At 38.4% G+C, this 22,454-nt stretch overlaps 1 protein-coding gene across 7 annotated transcripts; it reads left to right on the top strand.

Moving 5' to 3' along the window:
* The first annotated feature begins 574 nt into the window (after positions 1–574).
* inavab (innate immunity activator b) lies at positions 575–21,511 on the top strand. Of its 7 annotated transcripts, none has more exons than XM_006784338.2 (11): positions 575–634; positions 763–867; positions 9,591–9,668; positions 14,044–14,177; positions 16,269–16,391; positions 16,479–16,710; positions 16,794–16,847; positions 17,091–17,391; positions 18,061–18,216; positions 18,383–19,082; positions 19,385–21,511. In XM_006784338.2, the coding sequence occupies exons 2-11, from the start codon at positions 831–833 to the stop codon at positions 19,475–19,477; spliced, it is 1,908 nt and encodes a 635-aa protein (XP_006784401.1). In that variant the 5' UTR covers positions 575–634; positions 763–830; the 3' UTR covers positions 19,478–21,511. The 7 variants fall into 7 exon arrangements, with proteins under 7 accessions (XP_006784401.1, XP_035761117.1, XP_006784402.1 ...); XM_035905224.2 differs by having other exon boundaries at positions 580–668; XM_006784339.2 differs by having other exon boundaries at positions 580–867; positions 18,064–18,216.
* Positions 21,512–22,454: the final 943 nt, after the last annotated feature.

Below are 22,454 nucleotides of genomic sequence, written 5' to 3'. Positions count from 1 at the left end.
TGCTGGTGAAGGATTGATTGAAGATTTTTTTTATTTATTTATTTTTTTGCTATATTGTTTCATGTAAGAAACACCAAACCAGCAGGGCTGAAACCACGAGTAGTTCGTGGCTCGAAAACAACACGTAAATGTATGTGAATCATTGGTAACCATATTACCAATGATTTCCGGTATTTGCCAAAAAGCCATTGTCTGTATTTAAAGTGGTATAAATAACTTGTTTGGCAGTAATATATAAAACAAATGTTAAACGTATCCATCATAAATGATATCGAGTCATCTTGAGCCACAAACAACATTTCTGTTGCAAGGTAGAAGCCGAAATCAGTTTTTGGCAAAGTGACTGTAATATATCCTTAATTTATCTAGTTTAAAAGCCACGTAGTAAATCCTGTTTATTTAGTCTATTTACCAATATAAGTAAAGACATTGCATATAAAAAAACACACACACACACACACACAAATGGAAACACTGGAAATCAGTTTTTAGAAGATGATCACTTTTTGGCACAACGCGGTTACCATGGTATTTACTTGTTGTTGGCTCGTGTGCTAACTGTTTCCGACGGTACCTGAAGGCAGCTCGGCGTTCCTTTGCCTCAGTGAGCGCTCGGAGTATGCTTTCCAACAAAGTTAGCGGTTTGAGAACTCAGCTTCAGCTTAATGGTTGTTTTCCTGTTAATTCAAGCGGCTAGACTACACTGACGTAACGCTGGGACTCACTTCTGTTTTCTTCCACTCCTTTTTTTTCTCACTGTAGCTAAAGTAAACTTCCAGCTCAAATCTGGGAGGCTGCGAGCCAATGGAGCGCAGATTGTATGGATGTAGATGAGGCATGCTGCTAGCAGGCTAACTAGCTACGAAGGTAAGAACAAGAAAGCTAAGAATTATTATCTTACTTTTACTAGTTTTGTGAAGCGTGTTGTTTATTTAGAACTGCTGAACCTAACTTAATAATGGGTAACAGTGAGCCGAGGGTAAAAGTATTTTTGGGGAAGAGCTGACTACTGAAGCGAAGAAGTTCCTAAACTTTGAGAAACTCTAAAGATGAGGCCCAGCAAGCTCAGTGCATCTGACTGAGCGAGTGGATGATACACAGTCACACTCTCCTTTCTTAGTTAGATTTACTTTTATTTGTTTTTGTATTCAGTGTGTGTGTATGTATGTATGTGTATGTGTATGTGTATGTGTATATATATATATATATATATATATATATAACCAGTGATCCAGAAACACTGTAAGTATCACGAAGTCTGTTTATCTTCTTTTTTAAAATGTGAATTATTTTTCTATGTGATACTTATTTTCTTTAAAAAGCTGTTTAAAAAAATATTGGTGTGTCAATTGTTTGCAAATGAGAAGTCAAGCTTGAAGGTGAACCATAAACTCTGTACAGATACCTGGCTGTACACAGAAGTTGTAAAGATTGCAACATCCTCTTTGACTGGAAGAGTAAACATGTCTGATCATAAAATGCAAGTTTAATGAAGTACTTTTGCAAGCTTTTTGAAATTTGCACACAGTTTACAGAATTGTTAATACTAGGCATATTTATCTCCTGTGCAGTCGTCCCATTGGTTAGTTTCTCATTTCACTTGATTGAAATTTTACCGCAGTCACACATTCCTCAGCATTGACCCAAGGGCAAAAGACAGAAGTGGCTTAACCCCTACTACTTCACTGACCCTCCAGTGCAGCAGTAATTACAAACTCATGCTGTGCCGCCCAGCATTGTTTAAACCCACATAAAACCGTAAAGTTTCCTGATGTGTCAGTCACCCCTAGTTGAGTGTTAGAGAATGAGTGTAAAATTTACTAAATGTGTGAGGCCATAAAAAAACGTGTTTGGTATTTGGTGTAAATATAAGATAACACTGGGATTTAAGAGATAAAGCAAACTGAAACAGAATATACTGTCATGATAAAACCACCTTTACCAGAAGAAACACCTTTAGTAGTGATAACTTGAAGTAACTTCAGGTTTCTGTATGACTCGCACCATTGAGGTTAGCAATGATCCATTTATATACAGCTCTCTTGTGATATCCCGCCACAGCAGTTCAATTGAGTTGAAGTCTGGACTTAGACTTTCACAAACACCTCCACAAACACCTCCACTAGACATCAGCTGTCAAGCACAGTGGCGGAGGGGTGATGATTTGGGCTTGTTTTGCCAAATAACTCCAAATAATCCAGGCGTCTAGCAGTCACCAAGTTGACCATGAACTCCTCTCTATACCAAATTATTCTAGAGTAAATTATGAGCCCACCTGTCTGACAGCTGAAGCTTGGTGAGAATTGCAGCAACACAGCAGCAAATCTATGTCAGAATGTTTGAAAAAGAAAAGAATCAAGGTTTTGCAGTGGTCCAATCAAAGTCCAGACTTCAAACCAATTTAATTAATCTAGCAGGACCTGGAGTGAGGAGAGCTGTACATAAGTGTGGGGGAAAAACCTCAATGAACTGAAGCCATGTTGTAAAGATTGCAAAGAAAAGTGGGCTGAAATGCCTCCGCAACGATGTGAGAGACTGATAGTCATAAAGAAACTAAAAGTAATTTCAGGTTACTGCTACTAAAGGTGCTTCTGCCAGCTACTGAATCGTGGGTTGAACTTCGTTTTTCCACACATTGCTTCTCAATTTTGATTTGGTTTTTGTTAAATAAATAATGACACTGTGTAATATGTCATTTGTTGCTGGTTGTTTTTACCTGCTAAGGGTATACGTTTTTCCCTCTTTAACCATAACTGTATACTCATCTTTTTCATTTTAGTTTTAAATGTGTTAGGCTTGTTCACTCTCTGCCACAATTTTAATGCTTGGTTTGCATTTGATAGACAAATTGTTCAGTGATCAAATCAGGGACTTTTCTTCTGCCAAAGTGTGCATGTAGTGTTTTGTTTGTTTGTTTGTTTTTTTCTCACATGTACGTTAGTTGGTTGGAGTTTGAACCAACATGAAGCTTAAGTTGGCTGCAGGCAGCGAGAAGTGTGAAGGTTTGAAACAGGATTCTCTTCCTGTGCGTTTTATTTTTTGATTTTCTTTTGGTTTTTTGTTGGGGTTTTTTAGGGTTTGTGGTTTATTAGTGCAGCTTAAAAAGTGTTTCACTGGCACACATTTGTCTTAAGTTGTAAAGTATTGAGGACTGGCACTTAATAATTCTGCATTGGCAGCGGCAGTCTAGCCCATGCACTTATAAAAAGGACTCAAGAATATTTAAAGAATTTGTTTTGCCAGCTGCTATGTTTCCTTTACAAAGCCTGCTCTCTGTCTCTCTCGGACTTCTGGTTTATATAAACTACCCATGATGACATCCACCAACTGGCTACCATAACTCTGGATGCTGTGTGTTTGGTATCTTTGTGGGAAACAGTTTTACTAGTCATCACATCAAGCTTAATGTGATGGACTTAAATACACTGTTGGTGGACAGCTGCGATGTGACTAATGCGCTTCTGACTGTGAAATGTTACACTATAATTGCATCTTTGACTAGGTGTTAAAATGTGGCTAAACATTTCTCATTTACAGCTTTCTCTCAGTTCCTCTTAACTGTAGTTTTCCAGATCAGTGCGGGGTATTATATGGGCTCAGACGGTCTTGGAAAACCTGTGAAAATCCTGGAATTTAACAGTAGCGTTTTACACAAGTACTTAAAAAAATATGAATTAATTTCTTGTATATGATTATTGCTGTTTTGTTGTTGTTTTGTTTTTGTATAATTTGCTGCTGTATTGTACTAACAGGCGCTGGTAATAGGTAGGGATGCTTCATCACTACTAATTTGATCATTATTCTCATGGCATTATTTACTCATTAACTATGGATGATTTATAACTGACCTTTGATTTTCCTTGAGCCTTAAATATTGTGTATTTTCAGTTTTTAAGTGAGTAAATCTTAACTAAACATGCAATAGGGCAAAAGCCATTTCTATAAAAAAGAAATGAGGTGCGCACATATAAAGTAAAAGATGGGCGTACCCACTCATATTAATAGCCTCATATTAATAGATACTAAAATTAATATCCAATTAAGATCGCCATTTGCAGCTGTATTTGCAGCTGTACAATTTTCCCTCACTGCTGCTGGATGAAAGGCACAGGAATTTCAGAGATCAGTAAAGCTTCTGTTTCAACAACAGTGAAGTATTAATCTGTTATTAGAAATGTTAACCTGGCCTGTGCACACGTTATCCATTTAACTGTTAGCAATTGCCTGATAGCCACATTATCATCATGTTGTCATTGGGAACCTGGAGGGTTGCTTGCTGTGCAGAGCAGCGAGGAAATCAAAGTAGAAATAAAGAGTGAAATCCAGAGCAGAACAGCAGAATCAGACAGGTTTCAGGCCTGAAGAGCGGAGCTGAGGATGTAAAAAGATGCAGACTGAGGCTACGTCCACACGTACCCGGGTATTTTTGAAAATGCAGATTTTTCTATGCGTTTGCACCTTTTGTCCACACGTAAACGGCGTTTTTGGTCACTGAAAACGGAAATTTTTAAAAACTCCGGCCAGGGTGGATATTTTTGAAAACTCAGTTTTTGCATTTACGTATGAACAAGAAAAATGCAGCGTCAAAGGTGTGCGCCTTTTTTGACGTCACACTGTGCGCCACGTTATTGTTTCGGTGAATTTCTACAATACTATTACTGTTAATTGTACTCTCTGCAGTGTTTAAATGCTTACATATACACACACAGTTACTGTCCCTCCACACATACGACTCGGTTCTGCTTCTATGCCCCAGCTTTGTTTACTTTTTCCCACCGAGGCTTCTAGACGTCTTCTTCTCCGTTTTCAAAAATACCCGTGTACGTGTGGACGTAGCCTCAGTCTTTCACAGTGAACATAACACAACTAACACCACACTTTAAATGTTAGGTGTTGTTATTTTCTGTACCTTTTTTTCTAAGTAGGTTCTAAAATATATTTAACTTCATGATCTCTAATGAAGTTTTCCAATTTTAAAATGTAATCTTAAATACTAATTTTGTTAAATCAAACTTATAATTTGGATAATTAAACATTAAAAAATGAACACTTTCTAAATATCAGTTCATTCATTTTGTTTTTGCTTAAGGGGGACAAAATCTTTGTCGTGGTTTTGAAAATGCTATTGAGTGTCGAGTGTTTTCCTGTGTATCGGTATCGAGTTTGTAATTCTAGTATTGTGAAAACTCTAACCCTCTATGACATCAACCAGTGGTTTCTGAAGCCCTGTTTTAAAGCCTCAAGATGATGATGTCACTATTTTGGCGTTTTGAAAGCCGATTCGATGAGAAACCACACACTTATTGGCTTCTCAGTAAGTAAATAGCCAGGGCGTTATAGCCCAGATTATCTCTCCAAACTAAACTTGATGCTTTATTCAGTATGACATGAAATTAGTGACTTAACCCATAAACTCATATGTTTACTGATGTTGGGGTGATGTTTTCCCATAGATGTCTATAGGAGTCAAGGTCACTGGTGGAAGTTAAAATGAATACATATTTAAGGGAATTCCATGTTGCCTTCACTTCTCAGACCTGGAAGCTATGCCCATGTTTAATACTGTTTCTGAGTGCGCTTTGAAAAAGACAAAATCTCAGCTGACTGAAGTAGGTGGTAAGCACTGTTCCCAACTACAGCCTTTATTTGCATTATTATTAGGTCAAACTAATGCATCTAATATAGCTTAATATAGTCATACCACTAATACATCTAGTGCTATAATAAACCATAAAAAAGGCTGTTGAACTCTTATTTATTTAGCCTTAAAATAAATGGGATGGGCAAACTGTCAGAAAGACCTGTCTGATCAGTTGAGCCACATGAGAAACTAGATTTCCTGAAATCCCCATTTAGAACTATTACTTTAACTTTTGTTTTTGAAGGAGACACCAAATATTGTCTGTTTGTGTATGCAGTATTCCACGTGAAAGGATAATTACCACTTATTTCTTAAACAGAAATCTATGCATTTTCCTGTTATTTCTGATCATTTGATGTACAAAAATGTAGATTATACTTGATTAAATGAATCCTAAATGAGCAAAAGCATTTAAATGGGGGGAGGGTATTTTTCTGGGTCTGAGGTGCACAGAAATCTTCAGTGCAGAAAAACCCACCTAGTCAAAGGCAAACTTGAAAGTCTGACATGGCTTAGTATCTGTGAAATGTTTCGAGTAGTGCTCACAGTGTGAAGTCTTAAGTGTAGAAGTCGCTGAACCAAAACCTTGCTGCTTTCTCTGTGCCATGTCATTTGAGATCTGATCCCTGAGTGTCTGGGAATTGCTGGACCTTTTTGCGGGTGTCTGAGCACCAACATTCCTGGAAAGCCAAACTGAATATTGAGATTCAGAATGAATGTGAACCATGCAAAGCAGGTGCTCTGTAAATCATGTGAACTATGCCACTACCATTTGTTTCCCTCTTTTCAGTGCAGGAAGAAAGAGCTGGATGCAAAAAAACCCTCTGTATGGGTAGACCAGAAGTAGGTAGACAGGTGGGGGAAGTTTAAGGGGACACGCGAAAATCTATGCTAGTAAAGTTTTAAATTCATGATTGCGTGTTGTTGTTTTTTTTCTCTGCTTATAATCAACCAGGAGATGGCAGTAAACATGCACTGACTCTGGTGTTCTCATCTTTGGTCTGTACTACCTCAAACTCTCACAGTTATTAGGAATAGTTTATAATGATCATAGTGAGAAAATAGAAGCCCAACTCTGTGAGTGAGTCATTTAAATGCAGTTATGAAGTCATAGAGTCATTTAAACCAGATATGAGCTCTGTCCCACAAACAAATTTCCAGCCCTTAAACAAATCACAGTGAACCAGGATCTTTGACTGCTGCAATCCGGCTGCTGATAAGGATAAACTTACTAATAAATAATGAGCTCATGATTAATCTGTTGAATGACTTTGGTGCTAATTAATCTTTTGGTCTATAAAATGTGAGAACAGAAATTTGCAATTTTTTGAGCATGAAAATAGTATGTTTTTGCTTTTTTGTTTTGGCTAATAACAAAAAAAGTTTACCGTCTATTTTTTTTAACAATTTGTTTATCAATGAATTAAAGTGTTATTGTCCGGGGGACAATCGATATTGCATTTGTCACGAGACGCACGTTTCAGTCAAAAATGGCCCCACCCATCTGTAAGTGGACTGATAAGAGCGTGAAGTGACTTGTAATTTCTCAGTGTGTTGGTCATTGTTGTTGACACAGTTTCAAGCTCACGCAGGAGTCGAGTTATGTGATACCATCTCAAGTGTTCAGCCCTCGCTGTCCGAGGCCACACCTCTTCAGCAAGCAGCGCTTTCTTAGCGGTGAGGCTCTCACTCCTGCCCAGACTCTGTGCGGCTCAGGTTTTGTGTATCTCCGTTCAAGTTGGGAATTCTGTGGGACACTTTTCACTGGTTGGATTTTTGAGTTTTCCATGAAGTAAAGTAAGTTTGTTTGTTTTTTTTGTCCTAATGACATTCTTCATAAAACCTACAAACGTCCATGTGCGTCAACTTGGATTAATGTAGAATATCTGTAATTGTACTATTAATGTGAATGCTTACACACAATGAAATTATTTTACTGAAACTGTTAATTAGTTGTCCTCAAGGATGTAAAGTTGTTCAAAAAATACAATACAAACAAGAAAAATATGTTTTACCGGCAGGTAAATCACACCAAACCAAATGCCTACCTGTAAACACTTGACAAGTTTCAGTTCGCTTGCAACTGAGAATGCAACTTCATCCACGCGTGGAGGATAGATGAGTGCAGATTATTTCCCGGGGATTTTAACTTGACTTCAACTTGCCAAGTGGGAAACGGAAAACTCAAAAATGCTCCAAGGCATATAACTGGACTCCCCAGATTTTAATGTAGAGGATATGCTTTGGTGTATTGTTGGAAATGAAAATCAACCTTGAATAATCATACTGTTGATTAAAATGTCTCAGAATAAAGCAGACTAATTGTTTCAGTAACTGAATTGTTTGTACTGACATTATTTGGGCTAATAGAATAGGTGGCTGTTAAGGCTTTGTTGAAAGAACATTGATTGATCAGTCCAGTGGTTCTGAAAGGGGCGTCTTTCGCATACTTTGCTATAAATCTTAAAGTTTTACTGCATCATTTAAGTCCATTTCCACAGATTTGGACCATTAATGTGTATAAAATGAGAATGCTGTGTTCGTTGCTCCCTCCTTGGTTATCTCTGGGCTAATAGAAACTGATAAGATTGTGACACATCGCTTTAGTCTCGTTCACTTCTCTCAGGGTTGTAACGAGCTGTTCCTGCTGCTGTGCAGCGTTGTTTATTAGCCAAACAGCTAAATCAGTGTTAGGATTATGGAGATATCCTTGGCAAATCTTCTTCCCAGTAAGGGGTCTGTTTTGAGGCCCAATTAGAAGTGGGTTTATTTATCATTTTGACTTGCATGTACTTTAACATTATGCAAGTGTAGTTTAAAAAAAAAGAAAAAACCTGTTGTGTACTGTGTAGGATTATGTTGGTCCAGACAGTCGCATGAAATTTGGTGGCACTCCTGACCTATGGATTTTAAAGATTGTGTCGGTGTATCTTCCAAAGATGTGTGGCTGCGTCTATTTATTTATTTTAATTGCTTGGTTTGAGATGTCAGTGCTCAGTGATGATGAGGTGGCTTTTTACTGTTTTGCTGTAACAGTGCAAAAACACCTGGCAGTTTTCTGTGATTCAGAGGTGTGGAGGTAACAGTCACAGGTTTGTGGATGTATGTCATGGTTATGTCATTTTTAGAATAGGATAAGATAATGGGATACTTTTATTTTTGAAGATCTCTGCATGTTTCCTGGTGTTACCCAATAGCTCGACTAACATTAAACTGGTTCTTGTATGACATAGCTGACTTTACCTTGGGTAGTTGTTCCTTTGCTTTCTAGTCTTAGCTGAAGTTAACCAAGCCTGTGTGCTGGAATGCAACCACAGTTGCATTCTTCTGTTCACTCAGTTAATTATTAAACTTCCCAGTTTGTATTTGCCACCAGATGGATTTATAACTCATGCATTGTGAGCCATCTATGACACGGAGTGAGTTAGTGGCAATCATGACATCAGAGCTTAACAAACAGGCCGTCACAGGAAACACCCTAGACTTGACAACACGTATGTGTACTCATGCTACACATACGTGTGCTGTGGAAGACTGTGACTACACCTGTCTAAGAGTTCAAAGAGGCAAGTCACACCTGAATCACTTAAGTAACAGGTCACAGATTACGTAATGGGCGGTCTTTGCGAAGCTTGTGTGTTAATGATGTTTGCCTTGGTTTTAGGATTTTTTTTAAATTACGCTATTGGTTTTATTTGAAGCATAATGTCTAGTTATTTAGGATTATTCTCAGTTTTTTCTCCTTGCGGTTGGATTATCTTAGGTCGCAGGCTTTGTGAATAAATTCCCAAATTCTGTATCAAATTTGCCAACACTTGCTTTGTCCAATTCAGGGCAATGACACTAAAAAGAAAAAAAAAAAGAGGCCGTCACTTTAAATTAAATGAAATTCTTACTTAACAGAAGGACCTGGTATGTGACATTATCTTTTGCCTCCACTGAAGAACAGGAACAGGAAGACCATCTACTGACATGGAGGGGAACGGCGAGATCAGCGACACTGACAGCGGCATCATTCTTCATTCAGGTAAAAACAAACAAAAAATTAGTGTTTCAGCATTTATTTATTTATTTTTAAATGTCACGCTTAGTAAAAAACTATGCACTCTAATCATTGCATACTGCAATATGATCATTACATTTGATATAGAGGTGAGATTTCAAACTGTTCCCCTGAGTCTGTGTCAGTGTAGAACAGCTACAGGCAGGAGGAACAAACTGGGCAACTTTAACAACCTCAAATGCTTTCATTAATGTGAAAGTAGGAAGTAGAGTTAAGTGCTAGACAGTGCTGACAGTTGTAACTCAACATGAAAAAGCCATGTGAAAGTCCACAATTTTAATTTTTTCACCTTTTTTTGTTTCCTTGCATTTCAAAAAATTTATACTAACATGCAAAGAAACTAATTTCAGTAATGACTCTTTGTTGTTCTGTCTTTTAGTTTTTCACTTGATTTTTTTTTTTTTACTTGAAGATGTCAAACCATGTCCATTCTTTGAAATATTGTGGTTTAGTAACAATGCGAATACTTAAAAATATGCAAAACTGTCAGTCAATTACAATCCACACAGCTTTATTTCCGCAGGCTGAAGACTGAAAAGTCATCGGCCTCACTAACTGACTAACTAGTCAGGTCGTACTCCTACATGTGTGTGACTACACTGAGCACTGATGTTCCCCTCATGTCCAGTTTGCTGAGCGAGGACCTGTAACAAAAGAGTGCTTTGTTTGCAATTTATACGTCAGTAAACTACTTTTTTGGGGGGGGTGGGGGGTGTTGAGAAATGCAGAGTGTATCAAAAATAATCATCTGATTTCAAAGGTAATGGACCTTTGCAGTAAGATGGAGTAAACTTTGCTAAATATAAAGTTTGAAATACCCCCTTCCCTTAGGATCTATGTCAGTCTATGTCCATGCAAACATGAATCCCCTCTTTTTAACAGTGTGTTTCGATCATTAACAGTGGACGGATGTAGAATTAAAGCACTTCGGATGATCCTTTTGATACACCCTGTATTGCAGACAGTTAAAATAAGATCAACACTGTAACTACTGGAAAGTACGGTTGTTCTTGATTGCATCATTGCAATGATTCTCATCTGCATCTTTGCTTGGTTTTTCCTATGCAGTGTGTCAATTATCAAAATGGTAATAGACTATTTCAATTTGAAACGGGCATTGAAACCCACATCTGACCTGTAAAGCATAAAGTCATTTTTCCCAGTAAAGCCTTGCTTTTGCCGTAAACGAGTGCTGAAACTGAGCAAACACATCACACATCAAACCAGATAAATGTATCACAGCACATGCTTTCAAGTCACTCTTAGTGACTCCGGCTCCGACAGTCTCGATCGTTGTGTCCTTGGGCAAGACACTTGACCCGTTGCCTACTGGTGGTGGTCAGAGGGCCCGGTGGCGCCAGTGTCCGGCAGCCTCGCCTCTGTCAGTGCGCCCCAGGGTGGCTGTGGCTACAATGTAGCTTGCCATCACCAGTGTGTGAATGTGTGTATGAATGGGTGGGTGACTGGATGTGTAAAGTGCTTTGGGGTCCTTAGGGACTAGTAAAGCGCTATACAAATACAGGCCATTATATTTTTAAGCAACAGTGTCGATGATTTCTTGAGATCACTGCTGACTTAGCAAAACAGTATCCTTTTAGAAAATAACAGAATTCACCGAAACATGGAGTTATACCCTGGTAGCAGAAAAATCAGTTATGTTCTCGATAAAATAATCTCCACTAACTTTTCACTTTTAAGAAGTCATTCCTTCCCATTCAAGGTCAGGTAGATGTTATCTACCAAGTTAAACAAACAACGGGATGAAATCAGTGCAGCAGAGACCATAGTTTTCATTCTTTACATTCATGGAAACCTTTTGCTGCAACCTACACAATGCAACCGCTGCTGACACTGGGGTCAGAAATTTGGACGGTATGCTTGTAGTAGCCATTGTATTCAGAGATGTAAACAGAGATGAGGAATAGCTAAAAGAGGTTATGTCTGTCTAACTCTATAACCACTTTTTTGTTTTATTTACACATGAAAGCATCTTATTTCAGTTGTTACAGTTCCACAACTTTAGGGTCAATTCAAACAACCTTTTGAGTTTTGAAATATGAGTAATGCCCATGTCTCCTTAGGAGGACATAATGAGATGTAAAACATTTTCACTTGTCAAGATCTAATAATATCCTGTAACAGTGAGTAAATAGACATTTTTGTTATTGAACAACATTAATAAATATCCAGCTACAGCTTTCATGAATTTGGTGCAGTAGGAATAAAGTCCAACAATGCAGCGCACATACTGATCATAGCAGAGCAGGGCGAGTTGCTCGTTGGTCACAAATGCAGGGTGGAAGAGGTTAAACAATTTGCCTGCCCAAAGGCGCAACTGGGCATTTTAAGTTCAGCCCTTGTAAACATGCTGGTCTTTGTATTCTGTCATTTTTTGGGGGAGGATTGCCACAGTTTACTTCAGGGTGTCAGTAAAGTTGCCTCTCCAGTTTGGTTATCTTCCTCACAGTATCATATAGTTAACGGCAAACATTAGCTGTTTTGTTTTCGCACACACATTAGTTTCTGCTGATTTGCTGTGGCCCCTCTGAAATTCCTCACGCCCTAATTGAGCCACATGATCTTTGTTCTATACAATGAAAAAATGTCACACCAGAAAGAATAGGGTGATTATGACTGTGAGGAAGAGGAATTTCTCAGCCTATTGTAGTGCTGTCACTCTTTTTTTTTTTTTTTTTTTTCTCCTGTCGCGCCTCATATGTTTGTCAGTACCTGCAGGAATTCTGTTAATAATCTCTGAAGGTATGTGGTGCTTAATGGATGATGCCTGAAACCACTCCCATAAGCCTGAGACCTAATGGCATTAGTCGCCAAGGCTACAGACAGCACCAGTCGAACGCTCGCGTTGTTTATAGTTACAGAGAAGCTGACGGTTATTTTGCTTCAGTGTTACTAATTAAAACAGCGGATAAAACAAAGGATTCGTTCTTCTGTCTTCCACTGTTATTGTTGCTTTTAGTTTCAGTGGCCTCCATTGTTAATCTGCTTCAATGATATGACTGAATAGTTTTTTTTTTCTCCAGCTGCACTTTACAGACATAAAAGTATACATCATAAACAACCCTTTTATATACACACCGGGAAAAAAATTAGATTTAAACAGCACAGTACAGATAAAATATGTGAGTAAAATTGAATTTGTATCTCCATAGTAGTCTGACTTCTCTGTAAGTATGACATTGAATGATTTTTAGTGTCTTTAATCAGTTTCTTGTTTTTGTGGTGAATTTCTTTTAAGATCCAGGCATTTTTGTGCACACAGAGTTGTCACTTTAGCACAACACATTTCAGAAGCAAAATTAGGATGGTGTTGAAACCACACATCTGCAATACAACGTCAACAGAAACTGAGCATGTTAAGCTTCACAAAGGCAGGAGTTGTTGCAGGACTCTTCTTTGGAATCGAATCAAATTTGTCTGGGTTCAGCCAATGAACCAGCAACGTGTATGTGCTTTGGTATCTTTAAGAAGAGCTGACTGTTTTTTGTATTTACCTTTATGAGTGATGTCAAATACCAGGTGAAAATAATTAAATATTGTGTGTTTTAGAGGATTCACTGCTTTTCATCTATTTTCCTTTAGTTTATTTGGACAGGTTTATTTGAGTTATTTAGCCATCCATCCATCCATTTTCTGCTGTTATTCAGTTTTGGGGTCACAGGGCCACCACATTTCATGAAAGTAAATTCAAGATGTTTTAAAAGTTGGAGGCTGACTCATCAGGCTGTGAATCTTATGGCTGTCCCTGTTTGATCTCCATTGGAGTTGGACAGTAGCATGCTTAGATGTTTCTTTAGCCCTGAAGTTTAATATTCCTCTCCCTGCATATGTGTGTAATTATTGTACATGTTGTGTAACCGCTGTTAAGATTTAAAATCTCATTTTTCTCAGGTGTTCTTGGTAGTGTTTCTGTCATCTTGCTGATACACAATGACAATCATCACTGAGTTTCTGCTTAAGTTACAGTTGTCACAAGTGCTTTTAATGACTTTTTTTTCTTTTGGATTTAAGTGTCATTGGAGATTTTTGCTTTACCTTGTAAAGTCTTAACCATCAAGTAACTGCCAAAAAATGTATTTTTCTTTGAAAATGGAGTGTTTATTGAACCTTTTAACACATTTTTCTAAAAAAAAAAAAAAGAAATTAAATATATCTCAGATTTTTCTGGGGGGAAAAAAATCACATCGATGATGCTGAGGTCCCAAAAACACATGCATCAAATATAATATATTTTCTTAGTAATTTATTATGTATTTAAATAAAGAAATACATGAATGTCACATCATCTCAGATTTGTTCATGTGCTCCTTTGCCATTGCAGGGTCTGACAGCCCAACAACCCACACAAAGGATGTGACCACACACACACGGGCCATAAAGATCAAACACCAGGAGCTCCAAGAGAAGTTAGAGATGTGCATACATGAGCTGAGGAAACTGTGCATCCGAGAAGCTGTAAGTAACGCTTACTCCACTGGTCATCCACAGATCAACCGTTTGAACCTGGCGAGGCTGCATATTACAATGAAACATGTCACAGAACAAATGAGTCACATCTAATTCATCTCTTCATTAAAGTCTTAATGGTTTAAGTAGATCTACACAAAGTAAAGACAATTGTTAGGAAATTAGGCAAGCTGTCACAGGTACAGCTTTTGCTCACACTGGAAGCACGCTGCAGATGATTCACCCTCCGTTTATGAAGGATTAAAGTGGTGGGGCAGTTTTCTTGTTATGTTTTCGTGTTAAGTGACCTGCAGTAGGGATATTTCGTGTTTGTTTAATGAGAATATTAGTAGCACAAGTGGATGCACAAATATGTATGAATGCAAAGTGACTGAGGATGGGACGCTAATGCGAAATCACAGGACAGTCATAGGTTGCAGTGTTTACATGCTCCATTTCTAAATCAACCCGTCAATCCTTTTTAATCACTTATCTAATACATGGTTGCAGATGAGCTGAAACTGATCAACAATCACCTCTGTTTTAAAACCAGAGCGACGGGTAGTTAGGAGACCCTGGTTAAAGGATTGGAGAGGCCGGCTGCTCTGATAAGATCTCTGAAGTTCTCCTATACAAGCAAGGGCCTGTGCATGTAGACCTTTATAAGTTAGTAACAGAATTTTAAAGTGGAGTCAGACTCACTGGAAACTAGTGAAATGGTGCAATAATAGGTGTGATATATGATCACAGCTAGTTTTTGTTAGCAGCCTAGCTGCTGCATTTTGCACCAGTTGGAAATAATCTGGAGGACTGAGAGATGCAAAATTGAAAAGTGAACTGCAATAATCAAGGCAGGAGAATATTAAAGTGTGAACTAAAAGTTCCAGGTGATTGAATGACAGTAAAGGTTTGATCTTTTTTTTGTTGTTGTTGTTTATTTGTGAGGTGAAGTAAACAAGATCTGGTACACTCTGGTCAGGTCTCCAGTCCATCACAGAGAATTTCCAAATCACAGGAAAAGATATGAAATTTTAGCCGATTTCAAAACTGAGTCATTCAAAATATTTCAGTGCCGCAGTGAGACTGAGACTTCATCTCAGCTATTCTCGCTTTTCCTTTTAGGCCATTTAGAAGGAATAAGGCCAACACCAATTCTGACTAATGCATTTTCAAGGTTATCTCCGTTATCCATCGTACCTGTTCTCTGTTATCCCATTTCCTTTCAGATAGACCGTGGAGAGAAATCAGTCCATGTAATGTGGCTGTAGTGTATAAATGCATTATAGCTGTTAAAGACTTTTAAGCAGTTTCAGCCTCAGTTTGGATCCAGCATGAGACTTTTTTTCATGTCGTTATTTTTCATGTTAAGTCTTTTCTCTTTTCTATGAAATGAAATCTAGAAATTTCCCAACTGGACACACAGATTCAGGCATGTTCATGACGTGCATGGGTGCTCCGGGGAAAAATCCCAGGCCGGATCATTCTTTCCTGCTGACACTTGGGCAAGGCAGTCCTGTTGGGACATGCTCTAGGTGAACTAATGAGAGTCATGATACCTCTCCCAGATCTCGGTGACAAAAGAATAAGTAAGCTTATTGGCTACACTTGAGATTTTGTCTGTCTGTAAAGGCGGTTGACTTTGAGTAACTCAAAGTACGAGCCTCTTTTGTAATGAAATCATCTGTAATGAAATCGGAAACAGTGCTTTGCTTTTCTCTGGGTTCAGTGAAGATACGGGTACTTAATACAGTGGGAAAGTGAAACCCAAAGAATGTGTTGTGAAAGAAAATCTCTGCAAATGCAAAATTGTGCAACCACGTCTCTGCACCTATAAGTCTGAACATGTAAAGAGATAAGAGGTAGATACTTGTACACCATTTCAGAACTACAACATGAAGATGGTTGAGTAAACTGAATGGGGGGAAAAAAACTGCCAGGAACAAAACTGAAGAGATTTATCGGTGTTGATTTTCAAAAGAAGCCTTGTTTTGATTGACCATTTAACCAAGCTTCTGTGTATCCTTATAAAAATAAACTTTCATTCATGCTGAGATGTTGCTTTAGGGACGTTTGGATTTTAATTAGTTACATATTGTTTAGGAGCTGACGGGCCGGCTGTCAGAAGATTATCCTCTGCAGCCAGGAGAGAAGGCCCCGCAGGTTCACCGCCGCGTTGGAGCTGCGTTTAAACTTGACGAACTCAAAATCCCTCGAGGAGCAGAGGTATAAGCCAAATTTGGAGACTGCACAATGGAATAGTGTCCCCTTGTTGTTGTCTGTCTCTCTGCTAAACTGCCGTAACCTTTGCAGGATTCTAAATTGAGTTCAGTCGACGCTTCTCTAGCGCTTCAGATGAAGATATATGAAGCTGCACGGAAGCTCTGTGAAGAGGAAAACTTGAGCAAGTCTGTGAGGAAGAGCCGCCTGCAGCAGTGCAAAAGAGAGGAGAAGAAACTCAAGCATCTACAAGAGACGGCCTTCAGCCTTCGACTGGAGCATGGCCGATCATCACCACTCCCTGCCCTCAGTATTACGCAACAAGGTAAGGTGACAATTCAAATCATAACGGCTCTTCATAGAAATGTTTAATTTTAATTGAGTGTCTTTCGGTTTTGTTTTTTTTAGATCTTGGCACATCTGATGACAGCTCTCTATGTGATTCTGTTGTGCAAGATGAAGGTAAGGTTTTTGCTTATTTCTTTGAAAGCACTTTTTTCCTTCTTTCATTTTCTTTGGTTTAAAACCCTCACAGAGTTTATTAGATGACTAGTTAACCACAGAAACTTCACGAGAATTCAAATGTTTCCTAAATACTGTCATTCACAAAGGTAGAGAGTCTGTGGTGACAATAAATGTTATCCATGCAAAATTCTTTACCATGCACATCATTTGTGGGGGGGGGGTTGTTCTGTTTTTTCCTAGAAGTCACAAGTCAGTCTTCACAGCCTTCCTCAGGACTTCCTTATCCAGCAGAGACGGATCCTCCCCAGCTGCTCCCTCTGTCCACGCAGTCTTGCATGGATGGCGCCTACATTTCTCCATGTGTGACTCCGCAGTCCCTGCAGCTGAACCTGAGTCACTCTCCCCATCCAAGTGTTGACTTGAGCTTTACCTCGAGGCCAGCGTATGACCTTCCTCCCATCGAGCACTCCCCATGGGCCGAGTCAAGTCTTGACCAGCCCTACCAGAAGAGCAAGAAGTCGCACTCGTCCGTCAAGATGAGGTAACCCCGGCTATCCATTATAACTCCTTTCCTGTTTATCAAGTTGTGAGGATTGGAATTGGAAACACAAATTATGATTTGTGATGTTATGTAAACGAACGTTGGATTCTTTGGAAGGAATCCAGTTGGATTTTTTCCAAAGAACCCGACGACCAAATGAGATTTAAAAACAAAAAAGAAAACGTCCTTTCATTTCTAAAATCTAAAAGGAAAACGTTAATTAACACGTTAACAGTGTAAGAAATTCCTTTACTTCAAAACAGGTCGTCTTCATCTACTTTAGAGAAGCCATTTTTAAAAAGTAACCTTTTTTTCACTACAACCATTAATGCTCTGAATTAAATAGCAACATGTCAAATGTCTAATACTGCCATTTGTTTTTGCAGCAGTCAGTGTGCAGAGCCAACTGTAACTCTTTACATAATTATATATAGAAACTCCTGCCCGTGATAATGTGTATTCTTCTATTTGTTTTCATTTCTAAAAGGAACAATTGCTGTTTGCCACAGTATTAAATCACTCAATGTTTGATATGTCAAAATGCATTTATCAAAGTGTGTGTGTGCGTGTATATGTCCACACTGTCCACCCTTCATGTAGTACCCACATTAACCATTCATAAGCGATATTGTTATATTAATTAATTACTCTCCTATGTTGTGTGTTCAGCAGCCCAGCCAAACCTGAGTCTTTGCCACCTTTGGAAGCTTGTTTAGCACAGTTGGCTCTGCCTGTTCAACTTTCCCATCTAAAGCTGAGTCGCACCCAGTCAAACAGTACACCCTCCACCCCAGAGATGCGAGTGCACAGACAGCTCTCCCTGAGGTAGCTATACCTCACACATATCTGCATGTTGAAATTGCACCCTGTGTGGTGCTCCTTTACAGAATGGATTATTTAAGAATATAGTTAAAGTTATTTAAGCTTCATGCAGTTTCTTTGCAAAGTAGCTTTGTTATTGTGTTTGTTATAATTATTGTGGTTTGCACAGGCTGTCCTCTCCTGACTCTGCATTTGAAAAGGAGCGCGGTCGCCCCCGAGGCCCAAGGAGGCGGCTGACCGAATACTCGATAACTTTACCAGAGACTCCATCTCCTACACTGAACTACAGAAGCCATGCTAGCTCTGAGGGCAGCAACTCTGAAAACTCGTTTCCTTCTTACAATAGCTCCCCGTGTCGGGAATTGCCCGGTGATTTGCCCAAACAATTTCCATCTGCATTCCTGCTCCCCAGCCCAGTTGGCAGCTATGGACCTCAAGCTTTCCCGCATGCTGGCTTTTACCGTAATCCCAGGCAGCAGCCCAGTCCTGGTATTCCAAAAGCCTATTACAATGAAGAACTGATCTACAATGAGATGGATATGCCACGGAGCTATTTCCCCCAGCAAGCTCCTTGTTCCTCGAATAGATATGATTATAGGTATAAAGACACTGCAGTACCTCACCAGAGAGTACAGAGGCCTTTTGCTCCTGATATTAGAATCACCCCGCCAGCAAATTGGGACCATCCACACTGCCACGCTAATGGTCTCCCACGACAAGCAGTGAACGAACAGCTAAAGTCGTGGCACAGACGCAGTCAGCAAAGAGCACCCAGGTCTCGCTCCCTTGACAGACAGGGAGCAGTGCGGATGAAAAACGTGCTTGTCGGAGAGTCGCCCTGCTACCAAACTCAGCAGTACCATGAGCAGGTAAATGAGCTAAGCTTATTGTTTTTTCCAAAGCATTTCATTCTGCTTTCTTTAATAGAGTCATAAGTAGGTGAGAAATTGAACAATACATAAATGCTGATATGATACAGACAAAATGTTTGCATTGTGATGATCCGACACAGTAACACTGTGCACCTGTCTCAGTTTTTAAATGCTGGCAGCTGTTTGAAGTGAAAGTGAACAATTACTTTGTGTTGCTGCGACAGGGAGAATACGCTGCTTTTCACTGCTGTACGTACGTCTCCACATGTTCATCTTTTCTTTCTGTTGATCATTTTCAGGTTATTCAGAGAGGGACTCTCCACAGAGCTGCAGAGGGTGCTCAAGGCCGCTGGTTTGGAGAGGACGCCTCTCACTTTTACAGCCAAGTATAAAGAGAAGAAACTTGGATGCCAAACTTAACTCTGTTAACGTAAAGGCAGCATATTTTCCCATTATACCAAAGTGAGATAGAAAATTGATATAGAGGAATTTTTTATTTCTAAAAGAACTTCTCATGAAAGGTTTTGTTATCCTGGAGTAAAAAATTGGAGCGTCTTACAAAACAATGTTACATGGCACAGCACTAACTATAGTTTCCAGGTTACCATAAATCAGACATCCTCAGAGATGTGAGTGCAGTGTTTGTTTGATTTTCTTTGTTTTTTGGCCATTTTAATATTTATAGGTTAAGCATTGATCTGAATGCCAGTGAATTACTATTAATGAAGCAGCCAGCTAAATTTAGGTCAATCCATTGATTAAACCTTGCAGGTTTCTTATCATTCCTTCACATCTGAAGCAATCAAACAAAATGAAAAATGGAGGAAGAGATGACATGAGATCCTACAAAGAATCAGCTACCAAAATGTGCGTAGTGTAGTCAGATGTAAAGTTGTATTAGAAATGAATCTGGGATGAATTGATAATGCCAGATTGATATTGAACTACCTTAGGTACTTTAGATCCACACTAACATGTTTTTGTTTTAAAACACAATGGATGTGCGTCCTGCATCTATAACATGCAGAATTAAACAGGGTTAAAAAAAAATAATGCTTTATGGTGCCTTAAATGCAGTAATGTGGACATGATGTATAAATGTATTTAAAACAAGAAAATACACGTGTTAGCATGGCCTTAATGTAACATAGATGCGGTTATCTCTAGCTTAAAACAAACCAAATAATTAATCATTTTGAGAAATGTACCCCCAGACAGAGAAACTAAGTTTCTGCTGTTTGCTAGTTGGAAAACTAATATACTCATTTTCATTCTACCTGTATGAAGGAAAGGAGTCTACTGCCAAAATAATGTAAATTAGCAACACATCCTTTGTAAATGTGTGTTTGGGTTGTTTTTTTATCATGTTGCCTGAGATTAATGAAGTCACAGTTTTACTGAACTTGTGCTGCTTTATTTCAAGATCCCAGGTTTGACCTCTTTATCACATACTTATGGAGGCAAATTTGTCTCAATGTTATACTTGTTACAACTGGCACAGCTACAGAAACATTTGACTTGAACTAACAGACTTGATCAGCTAGTTGAAACTAGACACTAACTCATCCATGTGGGATGGTGGAAAATTGAGCAGAGGCTTGAGGCTTGGCAGCTATTAGTGTGCCAAATTGTAATGTTTTGAACTTCATCCGTGCCTTTACCTGCGTCTGAGAGAGCAGCTCACTAACCTTTCTGTTAGCAGCAATATTAGTTTGACACTGAGGTAGACACAAACACTCCAAGCCCACCACTCTCAACCAAACAAACTTCAAATAATAGATATTTGAGAATTATGTAGAGCGAATTCAGCTACTGATACACACTGACTGGTCTCTCACAGTAATCTATTTATCTTAATTTATTGTGATTTGCACCACTGGACCTGTGAAAAGTCAGACTTGAAATTAAATAAAATATGGACCAGAGTTTGCAAAACAAATCAGGTGTCTAGTTTACAAAAAGAAAAACAGACCACAATCATGTTACCCTTTGTGTCTCTTTTTTTACTGTCTTTTTTATTTATCATTTACAGTAGTTCAAGTGGAGTTATTGTGTTATGTTGCTGTTTTAAAAAGAAATCTGTGAAAGTGTTTTTCCTGTGGAGATAAATAAAGATTATTGTTTGAGTATTGTTGAGTTTAATTAGCTTATATTGTGTGTTGTGACAGGATCTTTGTAATACAAATACTTCCTGAAGACATTCTGACTTGTCAAGGTAGAAAAAAATTGATTTAAATGTACACAATTATGGCCATATCGTTGCTTGAATGATTAATTTTCAAGATGCTGGCTCACTATCACACTGTCTGGTCGTCCTCGGACACAACCGATCATGTGACTTGGACTATCACTGCCTTTTGTGCCATTTACCTTTGAAAGATGAAGGATAGCATACGATCATACAAAATATGACTGAGAAATAAGAAGTGGAGCTAACAAAATATTAATTATGAAGTTAAGTGTTTTGGGGATGGTTTTACATTTAGAGTAAATGTGCTGATGCTAGAATTTTTATATAAACTTCATGAATACAGAAAACGGTGTGAGATGAAGTAACACACTACTTAGTCATTTATGATTAAAGACTCATTAATGTGAGTGGAATGTTTTTGTTTTTCTTTGTTTTTTGGCCACTTTAATATTTACAGGTTAAGCATTGATCTGAATACCAGTTACTATTAATGCTATTAACCTTAATTACTATTAACATTGAAGGGAGAAATCCAATTTGATCAACTGTAAATAGAAAATTTTGCATTAATATTTGAGACATTACCCATAACAGCAAGTTAGCCACTGTTTTATATCTGAGATGCACAAAGTTTAAAGAAAAAAAATTACCATGTATATTCTTAGTGTTTCCAGAAAACTGCACAAGTCTACTTTTAATCCTTCAGTCATAAAAGGCTGATGGGTTATTATCGTCACTGGCTGGCAGGCAGTGTGGACCCACATTTGTGGACATAATAACTAGTAAACGAGGCAATGTAGGATTTTTAAATTGCCACTGTAGATGCAATAACTGAAAATCTTGAAGGGGTTTAACTATTGGTGATCTTGACTTAAAGATCAAGGTAAGAGGTCAAGTTTTCTGATAATCTCATGAACATGATAATTCAAGAAGAAAGTTATATGACGTTTCACATAAATACAATAGCTGCATCTACTAAAGGCTGCGGGGTGGCGCGGGGGGGGGCAATTTTGGTTAATTGAAATAAAAATAGATACTGAACAATATTGTACACATAAATTATACAGAAATGTCCTTATATTTAGTGTTTGACACAACACTTCAAAAAGTGTTGTACAAACAATAATAAAATCCTTCCAAAGTGGATTAATTAACAAGAGTTAAATTATTGCTGAAAC

Source organism: Neolamprologus brichardi, chromosome 5 (assembly GCF_056152115.1).
Source record: "Neolamprologus brichardi isolate AB-2024 chromosome 5, ASM5615211v1, whole genome shotgun sequence".
NCBI classification, from domain to species: domain Eukaryota; kingdom Metazoa; phylum Chordata; class Actinopteri; order Cichliformes; family Cichlidae; genus Neolamprologus; species Neolamprologus brichardi.
This window is presented reverse-complemented; position numbering and strand designations above follow the sequence as displayed.